At 38.1% G+C, this 27127-nt stretch overlaps 1 protein-coding gene across 4 annotated transcripts in view; it reads right to left on the bottom strand.

Annotated features, from left to right (window-relative positions):
- Smarca1 (SWI/SNF related, matrix associated, actin dependent regulator of chromatin, subfamily a, member 1) overlaps window positions 1-26859 on the bottom strand; it is a 73372-nt gene extending 46513 nt beyond the window's left edge. For 2 of the 4 annotated variants that reach the window (XM_050123983.1, XM_050123986.1), the window contains exons 1-12: window positions 26577-26859; window positions 20936-21037; window positions 17755-17921; window positions 17366-17466; window positions 17157-17257; window positions 13947-14126; window positions 10778-10933; window positions 9525-9656; window positions 8486-8554; window positions 3773-3882; window positions 2959-3185; window positions 1849-1970 (exon numbers count right to left, since the gene is read on the bottom strand). In XM_050123983.1, the coding sequence (XP_049979940.1) occupies window positions 1849-1970; window positions 2959-3185; window positions 3773-3882; window positions 8486-8554; window positions 9525-9656; window positions 10778-10933; window positions 13947-14126; window positions 17157-17257; window positions 17366-17466; window positions 17755-17921; window positions 20936-21037; window positions 26577-26750 (1641 nt within the window). In that variant the 5' untranslated portion in view covers window positions 26751-26859. The remainder of the gene's footprint in view (window positions 1-1848; window positions 1971-2958; window positions 3186-3772; window positions 3883-8485; window positions 8555-9524; window positions 9657-10777; window positions 10934-13946; window positions 14127-17156; window positions 17258-17365; window positions 17467-17754; window positions 17922-20935; window positions 21038-26576) is intronic. The other 2 variants (XM_050123984.1, XM_050123987.1) reach the window with 1 other exon arrangement.
- Window positions 26860-27127: the final 268 nt, after the last annotated feature.

Here is a 27127-nt window from a genome sequence, read left to right as displayed (position 1 = left end):
ATATATATGAGACATGAGCCTTTACCGTCTTTTGTGTGGCAAAAATCCTATCAGCACCTTATCCAGACTACTGGGATCATTTGGAACTTTGAGGTGCCTGGCTTATAGTAGCTGCTTGATAAATGTTAATCCCTTTCCTTGTAAAAGGGAGGCCAGTTAAGTCAGAGGATGACCAGAGGCCTAAATCACTTATTTATCCATAGGGAAAGAGCGAATGCCAGAATTATTAAGGGGGATCACTATTGCTGATAGACAGAGTAAAGAATCAAATGTATTAGGAAAAGACTTGAAATTATTATATAAACAGGACCTCTCCCAGGGGGGAAAAAAAGAATGGCTCTGACCTCTTTGTATCATATTTGATGCATGTAATTCAAAATCTTTGAATGGAAAACAATATTTGGAGAAAAGAAGGAGAAGAAGATTTATTTCTATATCACTAGTAATGAGCAGGGAGATAGGTCAGAAGTGACACGGCTGGCATTTTGAGGTGAGATAATGCCTACTAAATTCTGTCTGCTGTCTTCTCCATTCTAGCAAGAAGAGTCAATCTCAATCATCTTGAACAGTATTAGAGGTGCTATGCTTAATGAGTAGGTTCTCAGAACTCAGCCAACAAAAGCTTCAAGTCACTGTCTTAGAGGACTTCAAACTATAAGGTGGGAAATAATTGAAGCATTTAAACATTTTTTTATGTGTAAAAGTTATGGCAACTGTTTCAATAGGCAGCAAAAGACCCTTAACAAAGAGGTCTTTGAGCTGTTGGCAACATTATACTATGTGATACCCAGGCTTCAATAAGGGCGCGGATAAGAGACAGAAAACTGTTTCAATGGAAGGAGAAGAACATAGGCTGAGATTCCCACAGCCTAAGAAGATGCCCTGAACATATACAAAGACCTGTGGCACACAATATATAGTGTACTGTGTATTTTTAAACTGTTTGTTTGCACCTATTATATCCACCAGTCTTCACAATGTCACCAGGAAGAAGCATTTAGTATTAATTTTATCGTTATGATATTAAAGATACTGAGGCTTGCAGAATTAAATGAAAGTGGTGGAGTTAATACTAAAAGTCAGGCCTTCAAACCAAGTTCTGTGTAGTTTCTACTGTACCATAAAATTTTGTTCTTTTGCCCAGAGCATGAGTATTGACTTAAAGAAGAAACCAAAGACAGAGACCTAAAGGATCACATAAAAGAGAGAAAGAATTAGCAAAGCTGTCAACAAAGTGAAATAGTGGGTTAAAAATGCCTTTGACCCATGACATTTGTGATGGATAATAATAATAAAGACTTGCAAGAATTTCCAAATCTGAGGAAGACATTGGGTACGTGTACTTACTCATGCTCACAAACCAACATTTTGGTGTCCTAAAATCCCAAACTCATAAGTACCTACACCTACTTTGTTATAACTTCATTTTTACAAAACCCATCACAGTCAAGACTGCTTCTTAAGTCAATATTAAAATTAGTTCATCATAAACCAGCAAAATATCCACCATTAAACTCCATAAATGCCAAGGGTCTACAGCAGGAAACAAATGAAGAAAATAACCCAACATCCGAAGTCAAAGGCTAAGTTGAGAGACAGGAATCAATGGGGCAGTGGCTAAAAGAGATGAGGATGGAATCAGACAGTGTTCTTAGGAAAGAATATCCTTGAAGAGCTTGGGATGATGGGGGGGGGGGGGGAATGGTGGAATGGAAGATAAATATGGAAGAAATACCGTGATGGCAGTGAGAAATTCAGTACCACCTAGAAGTAGACCAGACTAACATTTAAAACAAATAGGTAAAAAAAATTATTCTTTTAAAACCTTGCTTTATTTTTTGTCCTCACCTCTCTTTCTTCATGTGGGGTTTGTCCATCTAGTCGACAATACTCATAGCCACGCCACATACAATAATCCTCCAAAATGTCTAGCAGGCGAGTCATCTGGCTGAAAATGAGAACTCTTGACCCTAAAAGATTTCACCAGAAAACAATTACATGACTTGTGTAAAGTATGAAAATGCCATAATGAAACACATCATCTTTGTGCAATTAATATATGCTAGCAATTTTAGCTAGCTTGAAAGCCAGTAACAAAATAAAGCATCATAAACAATCTAAATAACATGACACATGAACACACAATCACACAAAAAAGACAAAGGATGTTATACAAAATTATGTGCTTGTTGAACTACAAGGCTTTCAGTAGGTCTTCAAAATCTTACCACAGATTGTGCCTTGTCCTTAGGACTAGGATCTTCAATGGTCCACTTAATCTCTCACTGAACTACTACTGCAACTGTCTTCCACCTCGTCTCCTGCTTTTACTCTCTCATCCCCAGTAGAATTCCCACAAAGTGCTTCCAACGTTATCTTCCTGACATACAATTCTGCTCATGTTACTTCCTGCCACTAAGTCTTCTCTAACTCCTCTGCATCCAAAATAGAAGTCTGAAAACTTTTTGAAGTGTGGTTTTAAAGACGTTCCATGCTCCGGCACCATCTATCCTTACCAAATTCACCAAATGCCATTTTACCTCACACGCCATAAACTCCTCTGCTGTGTTCCCTTTCACACCTGTTGCATTGCCCTAGAAAAGCATTCCCCTCCCATTACCAAGAGCTCACTCCTACCCACATTCCCCAGCCTTCACTTCAAACGTCACCACTGGGAAGACAATCCCAAGCCTCAGTTTCTCAACAGCACAAGGAAGTGCTCTCCGTACAATGAATTGCAGCTCCTCTTCCTCACTACACTGCCAGCTTCTCCAAGGCAAAGTCATTGTCATATTCGTCTTTGCATTCCTAGTCTGTGGGGCAATTCCTGACACACAGTAAGTACTCCACAATGTCTACTAGCCAAATAGGTGGGTGAATGCAAAACATTTTATTCATACACAAACCATTATTGGGAATTTATCCCACACTAAGCTAGTTGAAAAATCCCTCACTCACCCTGTTCTTTAATTCTCGCCAACAGCTTATCCAGAGCTACCATTTTACCACTATTGCTGACAATGTGCTCATCTGTCGTATAAGGTGGGCCAGGCTCGGCCCCATCAAATAGATAAGGATGATTGCAACACTTTCGGAGCTGCATCAGAATATTCAAGAGTCGCATCTTGTCCATCTTGCCAGAAGAGTTTAAAATATCGATATCTTTCATCAGAATTTTTGTATACCTAAAATGTTAAACTATAATTAATCAATTTTAAGAACACTTAATGCCATGAATAAATGTCCCACTAGGAATATAGTAGATAAAAGCAGGCATGGTTCGAGGGCCGGAGGTATCGTTCAATGGTACAATGCACATCTAACATGCACAGTGCCCCAGGTTCAATGCCAAAAGATTAAAAAAAGGTTTTTGATTTGAAAGAAAATATGACCTGAAAAAACAAGAAGTTAATGATTTGAACATTTTGTTTTGTATCTTACTTATGTTGCTTATGGTTCTATGTCCATACACTATACCCATTACTAGAAATTATAAGCTACCAGCAACTACATCTGACAATTATCCATTCACTAAAATATTTACTGAAAGTTTACAGTGAACTTTGACTCGTTTGAGCTATATTCATGTTGGAGCTAAAAGCAATCTCAACTTCCATTTTAAATAAACACAGCGGTTTACAAACAGAATATTTAAATGGCACAACTTGCCATTTAAACATAAAACATAATCGTCATGCTGAACAACCAGCAAAAGTGATTTTTAATAAATCCTTATATATAAATAAATGTTAGTGAATATAAAATATCTCACCATTCCCGTTGCATTTTACTCAGTCCCAAGTAAATCTTTATTTCCTTTTTAGGAGGCAGACTCTTCTCTACATCAGTTTTTATACGGCGTAACAGAAATGGTTTTAAAACCTAAAAAGCAATGATTACTATAAAAGCACATAAAGCATTTACAGTTTCAAATTGTGTATTTCATTAATGCTATTCAACTGTTAAAACTTTCATCCTGATACATACTCTAACAAACGCCAACAATAACAAACACCAACAGTTGCCTAACTTCTCAGTAAATAACAACCAGAAAATGACTCCTTAGAAAATGGAAATGGCGCACACCTTTAATCCCAGCACTAAGAAGGCAGAAGCAGGCAGATGTCTGTGAGCTCAAGGACAGCCTGCTCTACAGAGTAAGTTCCAGGACAGCCAGGGTTGTTAAACAGAGAAACCCTGTCTTGAAAGAAAAAAGTCAGAATGGAGGCTGGGGCAGGAAAAAAACAAGAGTGAATGTCCAGCAGTCATAAGACTCTAGGTTCAGTTCCAGACCCTCTAAACAAGAGAGAGGAGAATTAAACGCTGCTGGCATGACAGGAGAAATGAAACTAAAAATGAAGACAAGACCATTGTCTACAGAATAATCAATGAATTTTTGTTTTAAATACTGCTTTTAATACAAGATTTTTCCTAGGGAAAATAGGAATTGAGAGTTTCAGTTTAAGTTCCCTTCAAATAAAATTTAAATTTGTGCCATTTAAAATAATTATATAAATGAATAAGAAGAAAAGAATTCAATTTTTTTAAAGACATGAATGAATAGATATAAAAGGTAATTAGTGTATACAGGAAACACAGATTTTTGTCACAAGAAAATAATGGTGTTCCAATTCATGGAGTACCTGCCAACAATGTTGTCACAAACTGCACCATTATCTTTACAGGCAGTAGTTAAATCCTTAGAATAAATCGCTGAAGGGTTCTTTTCTCAATTTTTTCAGATTTATTTATCTTATTTTAATATGTGTGTTTTGTCTACATGTATAGTATTGCAACATGTGTGTGCCTGGTGCCCATGGAGGCCAGAATGGGGCATCATATCCCCTGGAAATGAAGCTATGCACAGTTGTTAAATACCATGTAGGGAACTGAATCAAGTCCTCTCTACCTAAGAACCAAAAGTGTTCTTAACTGCTGAGCTATCTCTCATAGGATTATTTTTTATTGGTTTTTGTTTGTTTGTTTGTTCTAGTTTGGTTTTGACTTTTGGGGTTTTCAACAGAGTTCCTCTGTCATGGGACTCACTCTGTAGACCAGGCTAGCCTCTAACTCAGAGATCCTCCTGCCTCTGTCCTCCGAGTGCTGAGATTAAAGGTGTGTGTCATCACCACCTGGCTGAATATGATTGTTTAAAGTTCAGTAAGTTCACTAGTCACTATTCTAAGAAGTAGAAGCAGAATTAAATACTCAGACAATAATTTTTTCAATTTTATTTCTTCACTTATCTAAAAATATTTCAGCATGTATATTTATGTTATAAATATAAGTATTATGCATTTAAAATAATACCTATTTCTAAAGGTGCTATAGAAATTTGTGGTTGTTCATGTATAGAGATTATTTGTGGTGGACATACAATAAACTTCAGCCATTATTATTAGATATCTATAAGAGATAATAAGACTGCTGGTTTCCGGCTTGAGCATCTTAAACTTATCTAAAAGTTTATTAAGCATTTAAGCTATCTGTAAGACTTTGAGGCAAAAAAAGAAAACCTCAGAATACGGTAGACAGTTAAAGGTCAGTAGTTCCCAGTTGTCCTACTGGAAACAGAGTCCAAAATTCTTAGAAGATTCTCAAAATAACAAGTTATATAGAATTCTATATATAATATGATGTCATATATGTGATAACTTTAATTTATAAATCCCACACAGAAATATGGTAAAATAATAATAATAACAAAATAGAACAAACACTATAATACAGCAATATAAGTTATATAAATATATTCTCTTCCAACAGAAGGAAGTATTTTGTATTAAGCATAATGATACTCACTTCCAAGACTGGTATGGAAACTAGTGGTAGTTCATGCATAGAAATTAATTATTGTCTTTATTTCCATATTTTCTATATTTTTAGACTATGATTTTGGATAACTGAAGTGATAGAAGTCAAAATGATAGACAAAGAAAAGGTACTATATAGATTTTACAAGATAGTTATGAGAAGTAAACTGGTATATCCTGAATTTAGCAACTGAAATGTCACTGAAAACTATGTAAAATGGGATACACTCATATGGAATGGAGAGATATCAATGATCAGTGGGCTTGTGAGTAAGTTTAGGAGGTTAGGCACTGAAGGTGTAGAAGTAAACTACTCTTCCAAGAAGGTTAGCTGTCAAGAAAGGAAAATCAAAGCTAAGTACCCAAAGATGAGGGGCACTGATGGATGGATGGGTGCAGGGATGGACAGGGCAAAAAAGTGCATGTGTACACAGATAAACACTGGAGAAGCCAGGAAAGTTAAAGTCACAGGCATCCTTCAAAGGAAAGAGATGTTTAAGCTATCTTTCTTCTAGAATGCTGGGAATGGATGTAGTTTACAATCTGGTAATCCTTTGCAGCCTGAGGAGCCAGACTCTCCCCATATCTTCTAGAATTTATGCTTTACTTATCCCAGACTTTTTCCCCCTAAAACCTTGAACATTACTTCTAGGCCATAAAACACATTCTTGTAAGAGATGTCATTTGTACATTATAACAGCCTAAGTGACTTCTGTGTTATCTCAGGGCCAGACCAAATCCTGACTCCCACGGGGATTATGTTTACATCAGTCATTCTCCCTACATGCTTATCCTAAAGCATAGTTTCTAAGTCAAGAAGAACCCATCTTACAGGCAAGGCCATATGGATTTTGCAAAGAGCCCAATGTAAACATGTCTTAAGTGTTGCTGTACTCATGGGGCTGAGTTAATTGCTATAGAAAAAAACTTTCCAAAAATTGTGTTATGCTTAAATATGGCAAAAATAAACAAGAAGTCTTGGCTTAGCACCAATAAGGTTGGACCAAGTTTCATTTTTCCCTTGCCTAGATCATTTTTCCTGACAGCTGTAAATTCTACAGTGACCTTCCACAGATGAACAGATGACAGACAGACAGACAGACAGACAGACAGACAGACAGACAGATGGATGGGCAGATGGATGGGCAGATGGATGGATGGATAAATAGATAGATGCTAGGTAGGCAGAGAGAGAGATTATAGATGGCTTTCTCCCCTCTCCTCTTTCTCTCTCTCTCTCTCTCTCTCTCTCTCTCTCTCTCTCTCTCTCTCTCTCTCTGTGTGTGTGTGTGTGTGCGTGTGTGTGTGTATTAGGTCAGGTAGATATGGGTTTAGAAAATCAGAGCCCTTGCACAAAGGGCTGTTATCCATTTGCTATCTTTTATAACTCAGAAACATCTTCTCCAGGACCACAAGATATCTACGTGCACATGTTTATGTATTGAGAGAAAGGAGACAATACAGATGGATAAGTAAAAAATTTAATCAGTTATAAGAATAAACCATGGGGTAAAGTCCATAAGAAAAAGAAGAAATGATGATATCCAGAGTTCACATGGAAGAATTTGCCATTGAGCAGAGAAAAGATAATGCTTCCATTCAGGCAGCTGATTTACCAGAATGTACAGAGCTTTGGAAGACAGACCTATATTAATGAATTCTTACCTAATGACTTCCACTTTGTCATTCAGAAGAGAATAGTGCTACCTCCTGAGAGATATAGAGGGCAAGAGACACCTGAGATACAAGACTCGAGGTTGGAGGGCAAGAGACATCCGAGATGGAAGTCTTGAGGTTGGGGAGATCAGAATCATTTGTTAGAAGAAAAGGGAAAGAAGGCTGTAGAAGGTCATGTTGAGGGGGTCAGTATCATGAATTTCCAGCTTATCCTAGAGAACATGAAATTATAGTCGTTCCCACCTGTAGAGTTGTAGAATTGTCTTTATCAGTATTGAGCAGTCTCAGTACAACAAAAATGCTCACTATGCTCACACAGGACAAGAGCAAAACTGAAACCCAGAAGACAGAGAGCATTACTTTACTCCAGTTTGGAGTTGTCAGGGCAGGTGTAGCAGAGGAATAGGAATGCAAAAGGGCTTGACAGTACTAGCAAATGATCCAAATGATAGAAAATGGTTTTTCAGATTGATACACTGGAGTAGGGATCTGGGGACTGGAAGTCTCTGTCATATTACAGAAGAAATAGGATGAGTAACACAGGGATCTAAGTGTTTATCAAAGATTGGAAAATGTTGACCAATAAATATGGGGCATCTCCTGGAGATAAACAGACAACAAAGAAGATGGCATGTGGAAAATGAAACTGAAAGAGGGCTCAGGACTCTAGAGCAGAGGTTTATACATACAGCGCAGCAGCAGTGACTCAGAAGGCTCACAGGGCAACAAGACGAATACTGATGCCATCTGGAGGACTTGAGGGGTATTAAAGAGAAAGAGGCCCCACAAGGAAGGACCATAGGATGGTGGAGACCAAAAGAAAAAGTTAACTGGAGAGGCTAAAGAGAGCTTTGCTGACCACAGGGTTCTTAAAAGGACTATAAGGGAGAAGCAATGAGACTGAGGCAAACTTGCAGCCTGCGAGTTCAGATTCTTTTAGTGCTCAATGATATTCCATTAAATTTGTTATTGACTTTTTGACTACTATTACTTACTGCATGGAGTCTTTCCACAAGCTTTTGATCACCAAGGCAATTTTTAGTGTCAAACCAAGAATCAAAGTCCTGTGGAGGGGTGAAAATTCTAGACTAAGTACACACATTTTTAAAAATAAACTCAATACTCTATACATTTGTATACAACCAATGTAGAAATAATTCACTTTAAAAGGACTTTCAAAATATTTTATTGTGATAGTCCTACTTTTTAGTTTTATAATAGTTGAAAATTATTGCAATTGTTGACAAAATTTTAATGGCAATCAAAAGGAGCACTATATCATACCACATTCTATCTAGTTATGTCTAGTTAAAAGGACTAGGATTTTTTTTAAAAAAAAAAAAAAGCCTTAAAATTCTTAAATCACTCTGTTCAATCTGCTGATCTCATAAAATGTGTTGATAATAACGAAAAAATAATACGTCTCTCAAATTTAATGAACACACTACTCTAAACTCAATCTATCCTATAAGTGTGGTAATAATGTGATATAGGCAAAATAATGGACAGAATAATTAGAAAGAATAGAAATACACTATTTCCCAAAATATGCTTACTCTAAAATTTGGGGACTTTCTTATTCTTGAAAAAAAAAACTAAAAACACACAAATGAAGAATCACAAATGGAAAAGGTATAAATTTTAATCTATTTTCTCTACTTTGAAAACAGATGCCTCACAGGGTCAGCATGACAATATGAGTTGTATCTGTGAACACACATAAAGGTACAAGGAGAAAGGTGACTTGATCAAGCTATTCTCTAATCTCCACACATACACACATTATGCACACACAGCAAACAATACTAACAAAGGAGTGAGAGGAGGGGAAGGATGAAGGGCGGAAAGCGAGGGAGGGAAGGAGGGAGGGAAGGAGGGAGGGAGGGAGGGAGGGAGGGAGGGAGGGAGGGAGGGAGGGAGGGAGGATTATGATTTGGAACTGGGATTGGAGATCAGTAGTAAAGCATCAGCTAAATACCCTGGTTTCAAGCGCGAGCACCACTACCCCTCACACAAATACTCTTCTAAACTTACATCGGCAGAATTAAAGACATCCGGCAATAAAAAGTTAAGTAAAGCCCAGAGTTCATGCAGGTTATTCTGCAAAGGTGTCCCAGTTAGAAGTAAGCGATTAGTGGACTTGAACTCACGAACAATCTCTGAAAGCTAAAAATATAGTAGTTACATAAGCATTGTTTTGTTTTTTAGAATGCTCAGCATTCGGTTATATACTTCACTCAATACATTTGTGATACACTAAGACTTGAAATTTCACTTCCTATGGAAAAGTACACTAGTTCAGGTGGCACTGCACACTAGAATATCCTAGACATTTCCACATCTGAAAGAATACAAATCATATTTATATCTGAGATCCCTCCCCCACCATGAAACATTTTAGTTTTTCCATTTTGGGTCTCAGAAAGTCAAACGTCTTCCATAGAATCCAAGCTACCACATTATGCCACAAAATCTCCCCACCAACCATGTTGTTCATCTACATGCACAGCTAAGCTCCAACTTGGCCTGGCCACAATTATTCAGCACCGGAATTGAACTCGTTTTTTTCCTGGTACTATGTATTAATATTTCAAGTTTAAGACCACAAAAAATATGACAAAGGCATAAAAATCAGTAATCTTAGAAAAATTCCTATTTTCATAATGCTCTTAATGAAGCAATTATGCTTTAACATGCATCCTCTTATCAAGGATTAGTTCCAATGTGAAATTAGTATGCTCCACCTGGTGGTTTGCTCCAGTTCTGTCCCTGTTTCTCCCAAAGTAGCCCAGTGATCCAAAGAGAGGTTCATCATTCTAAGTGAAGTTTTCCTACTGTCGAAGTTGAATGGCAACAAATCATTGATATTTTTCAATGTTAACACCAGACTCTAATTCACACAAGTCAGATAATTCCAGGAAATTCCTTTTTCTAATCCATAGGAATACACATAAAGTAAGCAATTGCTCAATAAAAAAATAAGTCAATGCTAATGATATCTGTACACCAAATATTCTCAGCAATATTAAACTAATGTAGCATGACAGAGTTAGGCTACAACAGGAGAGCTTGCAATACCTAATTTGCATTTGAAATCTGTGCTCAACCTTTATTGGTCCTATATTCAATAATTTATTCTTTATGGGCACTTTAAAAAATATTGTCATTCACATTCTGTGAATAAAACCACAATCTTCTAGTACTTTGCTTCTATTTTAAACACTGAAAAGTGGACAAGCAAACCTACTAAGTAAATGAAAATTTGAATGAAGATATTGAGAACTTACCTTAGATTTTTCATTTTTTATTCTGTGAGCTTCATCAATGACTAAGTATCTCCAATGAAACTTTTTAAACACAGATTTTTCTTTAATTACCATCTCATAAGAAGTCACACACACATCCCACTCTCCTGGCATCATTTCATCACGGATAAAAGCAGCCTAATGCAAAATAAAGTTTGCTCTATTACATTATGTTGACAAGGTGATCACCAAATTCATCTGAATGGAGAATATTAAGAGTCATATGAGACATCATAGAGCATACTTGGTTTGTTCATTTGAGAGACAGGGATATCAGGGCCCAAAATAGCTTTGTAGTCAATAATCTGGCTGTGTTGAGAACATATTTATCAACTTAAAAAAAGCAAAAGCTCGTGTTACATGAGTCAGACTATCACTCCATATCATGAAAGGCCCAAAAAGAACATGAATGAAATAACTGAACACCTTAGTATTACAAAGATTCAAACACTACTAACATAATCTATTTACCAAACAGAAAGTACTTAACATATAGTAACAGTTCCCACCTTTGATGGCATTTTATATATTCCTTCATTTCCCAGTAGAAAAGAACTGTGTACTTTGGTAAGGTGTCCCAGAAGCACCTTACTATTTTTGTGAAGCTCTTAATATTATTATAAGGCTACGGTTGCAGTTTCATAAAGGAAATATTCTCTATGTAGTAAAGGAAGCTAGTAAAAGACCATTTATAACTGTTTTTGAATCTTCACAGGCAGTGAACAACATGGTGGCCAACTTGACAGAAAGCATCTTTAACTCTTAATTCATAAATATGCACCAAACACATTTTTGATTCATTGAACAATATTTACAGTTTCCTAGATTAACAAAGATGACAGAAAAATAGCATTGTAGCCACCTCAGTTTTATATGCTGAGAAGTTATCACATTTTAAAAGGAAGTTAAAATATTAGAAGATTGTTGGGGGCAGGCTGGGTACCAGATCTCATTGATCCCTACTAACCTTATCCTTGTTTCACTGAGTAGAAGTTTCAGTTTCATGGTTTCTCAAGAGTTTCATAAAACTGGTATTTATTTTTTATTTAGCTTATCTAGTCTTTATGAAACTGTAGAACAGACTTAGAATTAGATATCTTGATAAAATACTGAAGGTCACATGACCCAAAAGCTCTCCTTTTGTTGGTATTAAAATCATGCACATTAAAACTCACTCATAATTGTGCAATCAGTAGTGACGTTGGAATTAAGAACATATCTGTTTCCATGCCCACTAGATATGGATTCCTCCATGATAGATAAAGATGTGCAATATGGCAATAGACCTCAAGATGGATTTATATCTGTCAGGATCAAGAGCACCTCTCTTTATATAGATAGGATCAAGAATATTCTCCAATAACTTCACAACTCAAATACCTTTATAGAAATTAAAATTTTCATTACTAAATATTTGCCTCCTAAGTTATTTATAGGAAGTCATAAAAATGAAAGGGTCAACATATCTATCCCATACAATACCAGGGTTCAAATGGCTCTACAAATGATCATCTAGAATTTTAGATACACCAATGTCAATCTCTGAGAACTGAACTTAGCACATTAATTACTTGTGTGTTTGTGAATTCCTGGCTATGAACATTTTAATAATGAACTATAATAAGCTGCATTTAACATGTGACCAAATATATGCATAGATGTTTGAGTGTGTCTGTCCAAAAACAACTTAAACAATTTCTTAAAGCAATACTTTTGTTTGCCGTGGTATGAAACTCTGTTTACTTACTCTGCAATTCCTTCCTGATGTTTTAAAACACTGTTGCCACTGCTAAGATGAAACCACAACCTATTCATGGATGATGACTCACAATTTGTAAAATACTGACTTTACAGACTGGCTTTCAAGACTAAGAGATTGTTGGAGTGAGCAAAATCCCAACCTCCCAGGAGGCAGAGCAGCCATAATTAAAGAACCTCCACTCTCCCTCTCTTTAACACTCCCAGCGGTACTTCATGAAACATTTAGATTCTATGCATCATATTAAAAGCCATCGAATTACATTTTTATGCACTGGGCATGATGGCTCACATTTTTAATCCCAATACTCTGGAGACTGAGGTAGGTAGAGATGAGTTTGAGGCCAGCCTGATCTACACAGTGAGTTCCAGGCCTGCCAGGCATAAATAGTGAGAGCCTATCTCAAAATAAAAATACAGTTTTTTTATTATAAACCTATATGTTGCTCTTTTACTTATAATCTTCAAGACATAATTTTACTAAAGTATCAATATCTTATAAATGCAATTTTGTAAGCAATAGTACTACATTAAGTAAAGGCAATGACCACAAGTGAGTTCTAAGTGACCAATTTGCTATGGAGAAATAATAGGCTTAGGGAGGAATCAACCTTTTGATTCTAAATTTATGAACTCAGTATTTCAATATTTAAATTATTTATAAGCTAAATTTAAATAAATTTAAGTAAATTTTCTTCAAGCAAAATGATAATGATTAAATTACATAATTCATTATGGTACTATTCCACTGAGTGTCTCTTGATACTCCATCTATCTAATATGTAAAATAGTATAAACTTTTATTTTAAACTATGTTCTCTGGGGGCAAAATAAAGACAAAGTTCAATAATATGCTTTCTAAGAAAATTATTCTTTGTTGGTTTTGCATAATTCATTACTTTTTGATTGACTCTACAGTCTTAAAATAACTACAGCCTAACTGGACAAATAGCTAATTTAAATACCTCTCCCTCCCCTGTCAAAATCTAAATTTCTAGTATTATCTGAGACTATACAGACATGTTACAAAGTCTTGTTTAAACAGAGAATGGTAACGTTCTCTGGAGCCACAGATTTCTATGTGTGGATGGATGCACCAAGCAAGCCAAAACTTCAAACAGCAAGATTTAAGTCATTTCAATTTCTGCCTCCAAACAGCACAAACTGGGGTTTCTAATAGTATTTACTAGCTAAAAAGTAGACACAGTTCACAAATGTGGTAACTAAATGAGTTAATAAGTGCACAATATAATAGAGCCTAGCTCAGAGTCAGTATAACTGGAGTATTATGTAGTAGCAGTAGTAGGCACAGTGTCTTTAACAGCAATATTGTACAACTGCAGTCTAGAAATGATATTCTTGGCAGCCTTTTTAAAGCTGTTTCTCAACTTACTCTTACTTCTTTGTCTCCAACAAAACAAATAACACGGAGAGACGGAACCCATCGTTTAAATTCATTCATCCAGTTGTGTAACGTAGACTTTGGAACTAAAACCATGTGGGGTCCAGGAATGTTTCTGTAGTGCTTCAGATAACCAAGCAAAGCAATGGTTTGTAAAGTCTTCCCAAGACCCTGCATTATCATCACAAGGGGAAAACACATAAATACACTTTTCAAAGGAAACGATTTATTAGAAACAACATTAGAAAAAATACTCGCCACCTGTCTCACATTGGGAATTAGGTTTCCACCGATGAAAAGTAAGAGGGGAGACTTTAAAAAAAAAAGAGAGAGAAGAAGAAAGACACAAAACCATTTCAGTTCAGTACTTGTCGTGAGTGAGGAGGAAAAGAACCAACAACCTGTAGTCAAATTATTGTGTAATAAATTACCTTTCCATTGAGGACATGCTGACTCTATTTAGGAGCAAGCGGACTCATTACATAATCTCTTCTAGTAGGTGCAAAACTGGGAATTTTGAGATGTATGTTTCACAAAAGTAGACTTCTTTCTACAACCTCCTGAGATGGTGACCTTTCTTTCCTATTTTCACCAACATTACTTCAGCACATTAAATATGCAGACTGCGCATCTCAAGAGACTCACGGCTGTCTACTTACGCCTTACACCCTTAACGACCTTAGGAATCAAAATGGAACAGAACACTGCGGTGAGAAAAGACCTTAGAGATCTCCAAGCACAGTGTGCTTTTTCAAAGTAACATATCAAACACCCGTGAGCCTGCCACCTTGCCCATGGGAAAGGTACCTATGCAGTATGCTCGCTAGCCTTTTAAAGTCACTCTTTTAAAATAAAGAGTTGGGGTGTGTCTCAGTGGAAAGCACTTCCTTAGCATGAAGCCCTGGGTTTGATCCCAGCCTCACAAGTAAAAGTAAACATTAAATAATTAAGGAGCTTTTTGCCTTTATCTCTAAACAAAGCAGATAACTTCACTCTCTAAATCTAAGCTAAATACCACTTTTATGGACTGTATCTTATCTGATAAGTCACTTAAGATGGATTGTTCTGGCCAATATCCACCAAAACCTTAAAATGTTTCAGAAGACAATTCCACTTCCAGGAGTCCTGTAAGAACCATCTGAGAGGAACAGGAAAACTAAGGACAAGAGTGTCATCGTAACTCTATTTATACCGCACAGCTAACAGTCCAAACGGGCAGCAGCAAGACAAGAGTGAGCAGAAACAGTGGTACCCCCTTAAGACTGTTAGGCAGTAAAAACTTCCTTTGACAAACTGTTTTAATGATATGAAAAATACATATGAATGTGAAGTCAGAATGCCAAATTATACATACGATATGAGCTCAACTATACATCTAGAAGAAAAGTTAAAAAAGAAGGATGTCAAAATGACAACTGTGGTTATTTCTGGATGGCAGAATTACTATTGCTTAATTAAAATTACTTAGTGACTTAATTTAAAAATTTAGTTTTCTAAGTTGCATATATTCTCTAAACTGTCTTCCTCTCTTTTGCTAATTAAAACAAGTTGGACATGACGGGATGCACCTGCAATCTCAGTTACTGGGGGGAGGGGGGACCGAAGCAGGAGCAAATTAAAAGCTTAAGCAATATAATGGGACCTTAACTCAAAACCAAATAAATAAAAGGGACTGGTGTGGAGCATGGTAATAGAGTCCTTGTCTAGTACACACAAGGCCCTAGGTTTAAGTTCCAGTACTGAAAAGGAAAAGAAAAAGATATTTTAAAAAAAGACAATAAAAGATAAAATTAATTAAAACGTATCTGGAATGAGCAGACTCTTGAAGGATCTTTAGATCATTTGTCTTAGACAGGTTGTGGCCAAGAAATTCTTGGGGTGAATAATCCTGGTCCTTCTGGTGAAAGAGAAATCAAGGCCCTTGCTCTCTGAACTGAATAATGTAACTGTAAGGTGCTACTGACTCTTGCTTTTTAAAAAAATGCTCTGCCACACAACCAATAGCTGCTCATCCAAAGATGAGTGCCTATGGGATTGACTAGATGTCATAGAATGCACGGCATCACTTGGCCTTCTGGAGAGTAGTAATTGAAAATATGGCTCCTAGGTCCATAAATATTATATTATTGGGTAAAATAGGTCTCAAACTCCTTCTGTCCTCTCTTTAATTTCATTATTTTATCTTAAAATACAAATCTGGGCCTTCATATAATCCCCTCATCTACTCAATTAGCATCATGTATGATCTTTTTCAGTAATTTTACATGCATGACCATGATTCGTCATCCTATCAAAAGACTGTCACTTGGCACTCTACTCTTATGGAGACTCAACACTGAAGCTGAATATCATGGCTATGCCTAGAATCCCAACACTCAGAAGGCTAAAGCAAAAGAATTGAAACCCATTAGTCTGAGGCCATATAATAGTGGCCTATCACAGTGAGTTACAAAACAACATTCATTCATGTATGAATTCGTTTATTTACGTGTTGTTTGTTTTATACATCCTACCTCATTCGCAAGAAGACGCCAGGTTGCCTATTATAAAAACATGGAACACAAATCAAAGGCAAAACAGAAATGAAAAGTTATCAAGGAAAATTATACGAGAAGGTAAAGCATAAGAGAAGAAAAGGAAAAGAAGAAAAAGAAATCGCCAAGGGCAGACCTTAAAGGGTGAAGAGATACTCCTTTGACATTGCACTTTTCTCTGGGCTTCCTAGAAGCCAAAGTGCAAACAAAGGCAAAAGCAAAAAGAGGTGTTGTAGCACTTCAGGAAATCTCCGTTGATCTTTGTGCTGGGCAAAGGGCTATATTCTCGAAGTTGTTTGAACAATTGTAGACTATAAACATTCTTTTGCAGGCAGGAGGCAGAGTTCAGAGGTGAAGAGCACTTGTTGCTCTGACAAAGGACCTGGGTTCCATTCCCGGCACTCACGTGATGGCTCACAACCATTCATAACTCCAGTTCCAGGGGATCTGATGCTCTCTTCTCTCCTCCCCAGGCACTGCAGACACATGGTACACATACAGGCAGGCCAGACACTCACAAACATAAAGGAAAATAAATAAAGCTAAAAAGTGAATCATTTTGCCACTAAGTAAAGTTTCCAGGTATAGGGAATCCCAGCAGAGGTAGTTCAAATTTACATTAAAAACTTTGAGTAACTCGAACATATTTCAAATACCAGCGCCTTACCATTTCGTCAGCTAAAATACCATTGACTCCATTTTCATACAAAGAAATCAACCAGTTCAGTCCTCGAATCTGATAATCTCGCAGGGGTCCACCTTTCACATCTGAAAATAAAAATGAAGAACCTCTCATACTCTGCTAGGATAGTCAAGGAAATTTGTATTTCTCAAAAGGAACTGTTAAAGGAGCCGTGACTGTGATGAAATACTCACAGGAAGGTGAAACCTCAAATCTAACACACACATTTGATGTTTTCCTACTCTCTGACAGCAGTTCTTCATCTTCTTCTTGTTCTGTGCGCCTGTGGCGATAGCTAAGGTGGGGGGAAAAAAAAACACCAATGCTGAGGCACCAACTAAGTTAGGTTTGCTAACAACTTTTATGAAAAAGGAATGTGTTATCTGGTGTCTGGCATAGAATGTGCTAGAAGCAGTCTACACTTTTAACTAATTAAGTTCTGGTAAAGGAAAAAAAAATATTGTTGTCTCCAAGACATATTTATATTGCCAACAGTCATATTTTTATATAGCTATACTGAGAAAATGGAATGGGAAGGGGGAGGCATAAAGAGGGGAAAGAAAGTAGAGAGAAGGGTGCATACTCTCCAGCAGAAACCGAGGTCTGCTTGTCATCTTTCTTTACTCGAGGACGCGCCAGTTTCATGGTGAGAGGAGATGTTGGAGACTTCTGTGCTGAAGGTTGAATAAAATGTGCAAAAAGTTCTGTCTGCTTCAGTAAAAACTCAAATCTCTTCGCTCGATCTGCTTTCTAATTTACAAAAGGGAGGAAAAAGGAAAGATTTTCTTTTATATTTTAGATTATAACTTTTTATTCAAAGTTATTTAGCAAACGTTTATATTCTACTTAACTCATGCAATATCCTTAGCGCTCTTAACATACTAATGTACCGAATCCCCTTCCGAAATCCAGGAGGTAATCACTAGTGTCATAGCCATTTTACAGATGATAAATTGGAGGCACAGAATGAGCAAGGAACACTCCCAAGCTTCAACAGCTTGTAAGTAACCACATTTTAAAATGCTGTTTCGAACAGTTTGAACAGAAGAAAAATAACCTGGCAGATTTATTAAATGCTCCCCAAAGATGTATACCCTTGGCATTGGAGGTATAATACGGTGGCAGAGCATGCACCAAGGCCCAGAGTTCAAGTCCCGGTGTCAAAATATGACAAAAGAATCAAAAAGTCAAAATTAGAAAATATGACTCATTCGTCTTTCTAAAATATGATTCTCTTTTCCTTAATAATAGAAAATTAAACATCAATTATAATGTCATAAACATAGAAATACATATAAATTGGGGCCAGTTGTGGCATACACATTTAATTCCAGCACTTGGAAGGCAGAGACAGGAGGATTTTTGTGAGATCAAAGCCATGCTGGTCCACATAACAAGCTTTAGTACAGCCAGGACTACACAGAGAGACCCTTTCTCAAGAAACTAAAAATAAATAAATGAAACACATGTAAATGATGATATATACATACTATAAATTTAACTTTAAGAATTACCAAGCTAAAAAAAAAAAAGAATTACCAAGCTGCAAATAACTGAAATCTTAGAGTATGAAATCAGCAGCTCTCAAAAAACTATTTCAATGTCATGATACAATAATGCAATAAACAGTGCTTTGAGTTGTGGTGATCTGGGAAATTCTATTTTATGTTATTAGTATGCAAGCTTTCTACCCAAGGGAAAAGAGCTTAGAGAAAAAAATATTGGTACACTCATATGGGAAGCAGTTAATCTGTATTAAGTACTGAATGATGTGTAGTCTAAAATTCAATAAGCTCTGAAGCATTGTATATAACTTGTAGCATCAAAATAAATGGCCTTTATTATTACTTTTTTAGATGCTTGTTGGTTTTCTAAAAAAGAGAAAGAAGGGGTATGGGTGTGGATGGGAAGTGAGTTGGAGAGAATCTGAGGAATAAGGGGAGGGAAAACCATATTTATAATATACTAAAAAACTATTTTTGATAAAAAAATAGTAAAAAATTAAAAATAACACTGTTTACTACAAAACCTTAAAAGATTTAAAGACTTGTACCTCATCCTAGATAAAGAAATTAAATTGGTTTGGGTTTTCTTTTAATGTTACTTTCTGACCATTCAGCAGAGACTAATTGATTGATGGTGAAAAAGTAGTAAGAACACCAGAAACTTATAAGAACATTCATTAGCATAGATACAAGACTTAGAAAAAAATACATTCAGATGACGAGCTGGATAGAGGCCAAAACTTTTCCACTTCATGTTATCCTCTCTGGAATGTTGTTTTTAGAACTGTTAAAACATTAACTGTCTCCTTAGATGTGGTCTTAAACATCAAGGCACAGGCTCTTGTAAAACAGCTATCAGCAACTAAAACATGTATTTCCTCTCCACTTATTTTTAAAACTGTAAAAATAGTCCTTTGGGGGAAAAATCAATTCCAACTACCTGTCCAGGTCTCGATGACTGAAAATTAAACAAATCATAAAACAATATATGGCATTCAAATAAGATTACACTGCTTTTTTAATATTTGTTTCTTTATTATGTATACAATAGTCTGTCTGCGTGTTTGCCTGAAGGCCAGAAGAGGGCACCAGACCTCATTACAGATGGTTGTGAGCCACCATGTGGTTGCCGAGAATTGAACTCAGGACCTTTGGAAGAGCAGGCAATGCTCTTAACCGCTGAGCCATCTCTCCAGCCCCCAAGATTACACTACTTAAGTATGTAATACTTTCATGCATTGGGTAAATATGCTTGAATATACCTCAAAAGATGGATTGCCATAATTGTACATATTTTCTTGATGTACAGTGTTCATTTATATACAAATTAAGGAGAAATACTGATCTGGAATCATGACTGCATATCCCTCAGGGTATAAAGCCACACAGATACTGCCACTGATACCTTCATCACTGAGCACACAAAATATTTTTGCCTTATAGCATCTTAGTATTAGTTAAAGAACACTTAGCAAAAGTGAGATGTGGCTTCTCATCTCAACTATTCCGCATAGTTTCTGTAATCCTTAATTTTCTCCTTTGAAAATGAGATTAATTTATTCAATAAAAAGTAATAGTTGGTTCAGTGGGTAAAGTGCTTGTCACAACAGAATAACATCCTGAGGTCAGATCCCTAGCACCCACATAAAAAGGTTGGTATAATGGCATACACCTATGCTCCCAGCATTGACAAGAAGGAGGGGCGAATCTCTAGAGCTCACTAGCCATTCAGCCTCACCAAATCTGTGAGCTCTTGGTAAGACAGTGAGAAAAAATTAAGTAAGGGAGAGAATGGTTAAGGAAAAATCCCACCAAAACCCATCCTCAGGGTAAAGAGGCCAGGATCAAAAAAATAAGATGCCTGAGGAAGATAACTGATGTCCACATCTGATCTATGCACACACATACAAACACACACACACATACAAACACACACATACATACAAACACACACACATACATACACACATAGATACACACTTGTGACAATTTAATGTTTCAAATCACATTTGTACTCAGAAATATGATTATAAGTCATAAACAGGCAAATCTTTTTCATCTTTCATATCACTATAACATTAACTATAAGCCACGTATGGTGGAACTAATAATCACAGAAATCAGGATGCTAAAGCTGGAGAGAGAATCACAAGTTCAAGAACTTCTGCCTGGAAGTATATAAACCAGACCTGTCTACAAACAAACAAACAAACAAACAACACACACACAAAAAGAGAATTACAGTGGTCACTACCTTACCAAGGGCATATTTACCATTTTCTCTTCATAGTCTGGGTCCATTTCCTTTTCAGATTTGGAAGTTTTAGCAGCAAGTTTGAGTTGAAACGGAGAAGTGGTTTTCTAGAATTTCAAAGGAAATAAATATCAGTCAATTGCAAAGCAAGGTCTTTAAGCTTGTCCATGTTCTTCCTTAAAGAAAGCCAAGAGTAATTAAATAACATGATAAATAAATCACTGAGGGACATGCATGGAGCAATGAGGAGAGCGAGTTATGAAGCAGGGCTTATGATTAATCCAGTTCTGTGCACCTGAGGTCCAACGATAACGCTGAAATATCAGAGAGATGGCATTAATTAAAATAAAAACCAAAAATAAAACACTAATCCTTATTGTCTATTTTTTTAATTAAAGCAGAAGAAATGTGTAACCATAAAATAGCAGACTTAGAAATCCTCAACAGGCTAATGCTCAACCACAAACCAAAGAATTCAAGAAATGTAAATAATAACCCTCCCAAACACTTCTTTATGTACTGGAAACCAGCCAGACTTTCAGAATAAAAGACTCTGACTGCTGTTCCTGAAACGACACTTTTGAAATTTGTTGTCCTAGACTAATTAAAGCATGTACGTTTTTATATAGTGCGACACGATCTCATACGCTTAAAATAATCCAATAGTACAGCTTCAAACTGGTCACTTTATTTCCTCTGGAAAGAAAACTATTCTGGCTGTTACAAAAACATTTTATTCAAGTGATTCATCAGAGCTATTCTCTATTAACTGCTGACATTTTAATGCTATAATTTAGTGAACACTAGCATCAATTAGCAATGAGAAGTCTAAAATAACCTGCCAAAACAGGGTCAACATCTTATGAAAAAACAATTCTATTGATTTAAGTATCAGAATATACCTAGAGTAAATATCCTTCTCTGGGAGAAATTAAAAGATAAAATAACAAAAACAAGAATCTATTCATCAAGATGAATACCAAGAATACTTGAATTTGAACATAGACTTTGCAGAAATTAAAGTACAAATCTTGTTATGAAAACAAAAGAATTGAGGTCACTTTTATCACCGCTTTTGTCCAGCTATCTCTGAAATCTTCCATAGTAATTCAGCACCAGAATGTGGCCTTAAACGAGAAAATAAAATGCCTCCAATAATTCATGACTGTCTTCCAACATTTGCTAAAAGTTTTATTTTGAGGAAATTCAGAGATTATGGAACTCGACCATGGTCAGAGGCCTACTCTGGAGCACTGATCACAGAATACCTCTCTATAGTGATAGGCAGCATCTTATGTGCAGTGATCAACTATGTGAGCTGGCTTGAATGAAATTCTGGGTGGACTGGTATAGAAACTGAGAAAGACACTCTGAATAGCATACATTCAACATGTCACATATGCTGGAAGTCATGATGCATGCCTCTAGTCCCAGCACTCAGGAGGCAGAGGTAGGCAGATTTCTATGAATTCAAGGCCAGCCTGGTCCACAGAGTGAGTTCCAGGAACGCCATGGCTATGTGGAGAGACCCTGTTTCTCTAAGACCCTGAAAAAAAAAAACCAAAAAAGTCACATATACAAGTCTCATTTTCAAAGCAACAAAATTTTAGATATCAAAATATACATAAAATACATGAATAAATATGTCTTTTAAAAAATTCACACTTGTATCTTAAAAGGTTAATGAGGTGGAGTTTTCAAGTTTTAAAACAATAAGTACCTCATCAAATATATATATACATATATATACATATATAGATATACATATATATGGGAAATAAACTTCACTTTCAGAAGATTACATCTCAGAAAAACATTTTATTAATTACTTCTGTGCTTAAAAAACTAATCACACACTATATGAATCCCTCATCTTGAGTAGTACTATTAAAAGATATGGGTAATCACTTTATTGACACTACTATCCAAAACAAATTTTTTTTAATTTTTTCAGGAACCAGAAGGTAAGAAAAAATAACCCTGTGTGGGCTGTCACAATCAGTTCGCTAACAGATCTATCCAAGTCTATCTCATTGGCTAGTACAGCTTTGTACACTTAAAGGAATGAAAGCAGTACCAAATGACATAGTAAACACTACTAAACCAAGGTGTACCATGGAGACCAGGAAGACATGGCAGAACTCCAGACTGAAATCCTGTTCTCTATAGCAACATCCCTTCTTCCTGGGGTTAAGCATCACTGATATTTTTGTATTTTACAGATGCTTTAAATGCTATGTCCTATACAATAGATAAATTCTTTCTAATTAAAGTAGATGAGATCTTAAAAAAGTAAAAGTAAATACCCTGCTATTAGAAGCTAGTATTACTTTTGTAAAAAGTCTGAGAAATGGTTATTTAGTTGAGGGGAAACAAGCTGCTTAATGTCAGCTGGCTTGGTATCACTGTCAAAGTATAATAACCAAGGACTATGAGGAAATAATAAATGTGTACTTCTCCCAGATTCAAGGTAGTTCAAAATATACATAACATTTTTAAAAGGTGTGTGTGTGTATATGTGTGTGTGTTTCTATACATTTGCTTGGCTGTATGCACATATGAATGTGAAGGTGCCATACATCAAGTGTGGGGAACAGAAGAGAGCATCAAGGTTCCTCCTCTATTGCTTTTTACTTATTCCTTTGAGGCAGTGTCTCTGTCTCTCAACCAAGGGCTGCCTTTTTTTCCACTAGGCTTATAGCCACCACGTCCCCGCAATCTTTCTAGCTCTGTCACCCTCAAAAATAAGGTCTTCGGGTGTGTACAGGTCTAGTGTGTTACCTGGCTAGTGGGACCCACATTCTATTCCTCATGGCTGCCCCAATCTAAGCTTTTAGAGACAACTGAAAATTAAAAAAAAAAAAAAGAAAATATTGACCAAAATAGGAAACTTTGGAGACTCAGGAAATGCAGCTTCTATCCTGAGGGGACATATGAGGTTCCACCAGAGCAGTGTATAGAGTTCATGAGAATACAGCAATACACTTCATGTTTTGTAAATATACTTTATTGATCCCCAGTGTTTTCACAATGAAAATCCAAAAACTTATGCAATTTCAAAATTCAGCATTGACTACTTTCCAAAAAAGAAGGAAGAAGGAGGAGGGGGGAAGGAGGGGAGAGGAGAATGAGGGGGGGGACGAGGAGGGGAGAGGAGGAAGAGGAAGGAGAGGGAGGAGAAGGAAGAGGAGGAGGAGGAGGAGGAGGAGGAGGAGGAGGAGGAGGAGGAGAAGAAGAAGAAGAAGAAGAAGAAGAAGAAGAAGAAGAAGAAGAAGAAGAAGAAGAAGAAGAAGAAGAAGAAGAAGAAGAAGAGAGAAGGGGAGGATGGGGAGAGCTTGGGTGAATGGGAAGGTTGGGATGGAGGAAGGGTAGATATGGGAGTAGGGAAGTATATATCTTAATTAAGGGAGCTATTTTAGGGTTGGCAAGAGACTTGACTCTAGAGGGGTTCCCAGGTGTCCAAGGAGATGCCCCTAGCTAGTTCCTTGGGCAGCTGACGAGAGGGAGCCTGAAATGGCCCTATCGTATAGTCATACTGATGAATATCTTGCATATCACCATAGAACCTTCATCTGGCGATGGATGGAGATAGAGACAGAGACCCACACTGGAGCACCGGGCTGAGCTCCCAAGGTCCAAATGAGGAGCAGAAGGAAGGAGAAAATGAGCAAGGAAGTCAGGACCGCGAGGGGTGCACCCATCCACTGAGACGTTGGGACTGATCTAATGGGAGCTGAACTGGGACTGATGGAGCGTGTGACCAAACCGTACTCTCTGAACTTGGCAGAAAATGAGTGCTGACTGAGAAGCCAAGGATAATGGCACTGGGTTTTGATCCTACTGCATGTACTGAATTTGTGGGAGCCTAGTCTGTTTGGATGCTCACCTTCCTAGACCTGGATGGAGGGGGGAGGACCTTGGACTTTCCACAGGGCAGAGAACCCTGACTTCTCTTTGGACTGGAGAGGGAGGGGGAGGGGAAGTGGGGGGAGGGGAGGGAAATGGGAGGAGGGGAGGAGGTGAAAATTTTGATGAAGAAGAAGAAGAAGAAGAAGAAGAAGAAGAAGAAGAAGAAGAAGAAGAAGAAGAAGAAGAAGAAGAAGAAGAAGAAGAAGAAGAAGAAGAAGATATTTACCAGTCGAGGGAATAAAAGGCACTAGATACATTTCTGAATTTTGATACACGGTATTTGACCCAGATTTAATCATCGGTGTTGTCTTATTGATCCAGGTATTACACACATCTTCCATCCAGTATCTCCCATGGTTTTCACTTAGCACTACAGTTGTCTTCTGCTTAGTCAACTTTGTAACAGTAAACTGAGTGGCTTAAGGAACTGCTGGGATTTAGCATCACTCTTCCAATTCAAGGGGAAAAGGTGCTCCTCTCCTCCCAAAGCTGTCCGTCTAGTCGCATAGTACTGTATAATGACTCATACCAACCCACTTGAGATCTCTACAGCATGATTTCAATTTCCCACCATTTTTTAAATCATTGTGTGTGTCATAAACCGAAAAACATCCACCTATATACGATCTGGTCTGCAATTTTATTAGACATCAAAACTTCTTATACTCCATCCTCTCCTTTAACATCAGTTTTCGAAGCATTTTATAGTTTTACTTGCATATTCGTCTGCAATAATACCTGCTTCCTGGATTGGCCTGTAATAGGTGTGACTGGCAGCGGCTCCTTCTCGTGCGTGTATCAGGAGTAGTTCATTCTACAGACTCGGACTTTACAACAAATTGACAAAAAAAAAAAAATGCCTGTGTCCAGGAGTGAATGCTGCCCCAGTAGGCAAGGGAAGTGAAAGGCTAGAAGACCAGGCCAGATGTGGGGGGGGGAGGGGGGGTTTCATCTGGGTGGCCTGGGGCGAAACACTCTACCACCAGGGGCGGGGCAGAAGAGGGTGAGGGTGCAGAGATTGGACATTTTCCTAAGACAGCAAGCATGGTTCCTCAGTGTGAGGATTGTAAGGTAAACCGCGGAGAGGTTGTTTTCTTGACATGACACCCCCTCCTCACCATGAGGCGGGGATCAAAGGAACAAGGGGGATTATTTTTTTTTTATTTCTGTAATCCCAAAGACAGTGCCAATCAAAGAAAGCATTCCCTTCCAACCATTTTTCCTTTTCCCAGTCCTGCTCCCCCTACTACCAGCACCTTGAAATTTAAATTACAAATATAAGCCCTAGTCAAACCCCCTTCAGCGATGGTGAGACTGAAGGGCCCAGATTTCCCAGGCAGAGGCCGACGGGAAGAGGGGGGTAAGATAGGAGAACAAGCGAGGAAAGGGAGAGGCGGAGGCTTTTTCCAGCACAGCCCCATCCCCCCCCCCCCATACCGTTTCCCCAGTTCCGGAAAGGTGGAGAGCCCGGGGATAGGAAAACTCGGGGCTCAGGATCAGACACCCCGCTATCCTGCCGCGCCCTCGCCCTGCCCCGCCCCCGCCCAGCAGGCGGCCGGCAGGAAAGGGGGAGGGGAAGGAATGCTAAATGGTTCTGCCGCCCTGCTGCCCCCATCCCTGCAGGAATCGCGGTACCTGTCGGCGCCAAAAGGTCAGGATTTGGGCCCCTATGAGGGGCCAGGCACAGGATGTGACCAGCACACACAGAGCGCGCGCACACACCCCTTTCCTATTTACCTCCTTCTTCTTCTCGCCCTTCTCAGTGGCCGAGGTGGCTTCCGTGGTGGCGGCAGCCGCTCCCTCCTCCTTAAAGGTGGACGGCCCGGGCTGCTCATCCTTTATGACCACGATTGTGGCTCTGGCATCCGAGGCTGCCACGGTGGCTGCCTCTGTGGCCGTGTCCGGCTCCATGGCGTTGGAGCGGGAAAGATGAAGAGGAGAAGGGAGGCTCCTGGGCGGTTGCAGTGGCTGCGCTAGGAAGAGCTAGATAGAGCAGGGGTAGGGAATAGTAGCTTCCAACCCCTTCGCTCGCCCCCCACCTTCTTTAAATAACCCTCAACCCTGCCCCACTTCCGTCCACCCACCCTACGTCATGGCCTCCCCCCATCACCCTCCCCCCTCCGCCCCCCCTCACCAATCGCGAGACTCCCCCTCCCCACCCAGAGCCCGGGCTGGTCCCACACGACCAACTGTTGCCTGAATGTGGGGTGCACACAGGGGTGGCAGACGAAACCCACACAGCTCATGGCCCCTTAAAATTTCTACTTTTCCATATGCCCCCAACAGTG

Source organism: Alexandromys fortis, unplaced genomic scaffold (genome assembly GCF_014885135.2).
Source record: "Alexandromys fortis isolate MF-2015 unplaced genomic scaffold, M_Fortis_MF-2015_v1.1 scaffold_224, whole genome shotgun sequence".
Classification (NCBI taxonomy): domain Eukaryota; kingdom Metazoa; phylum Chordata; class Mammalia; order Rodentia; family Cricetidae; genus Alexandromys; species Alexandromys fortis.
The sequence above is the reverse complement of the archived record's forward strand: the minus strand, read 5'-3'. Positions and strand labels throughout refer to the sequence as shown.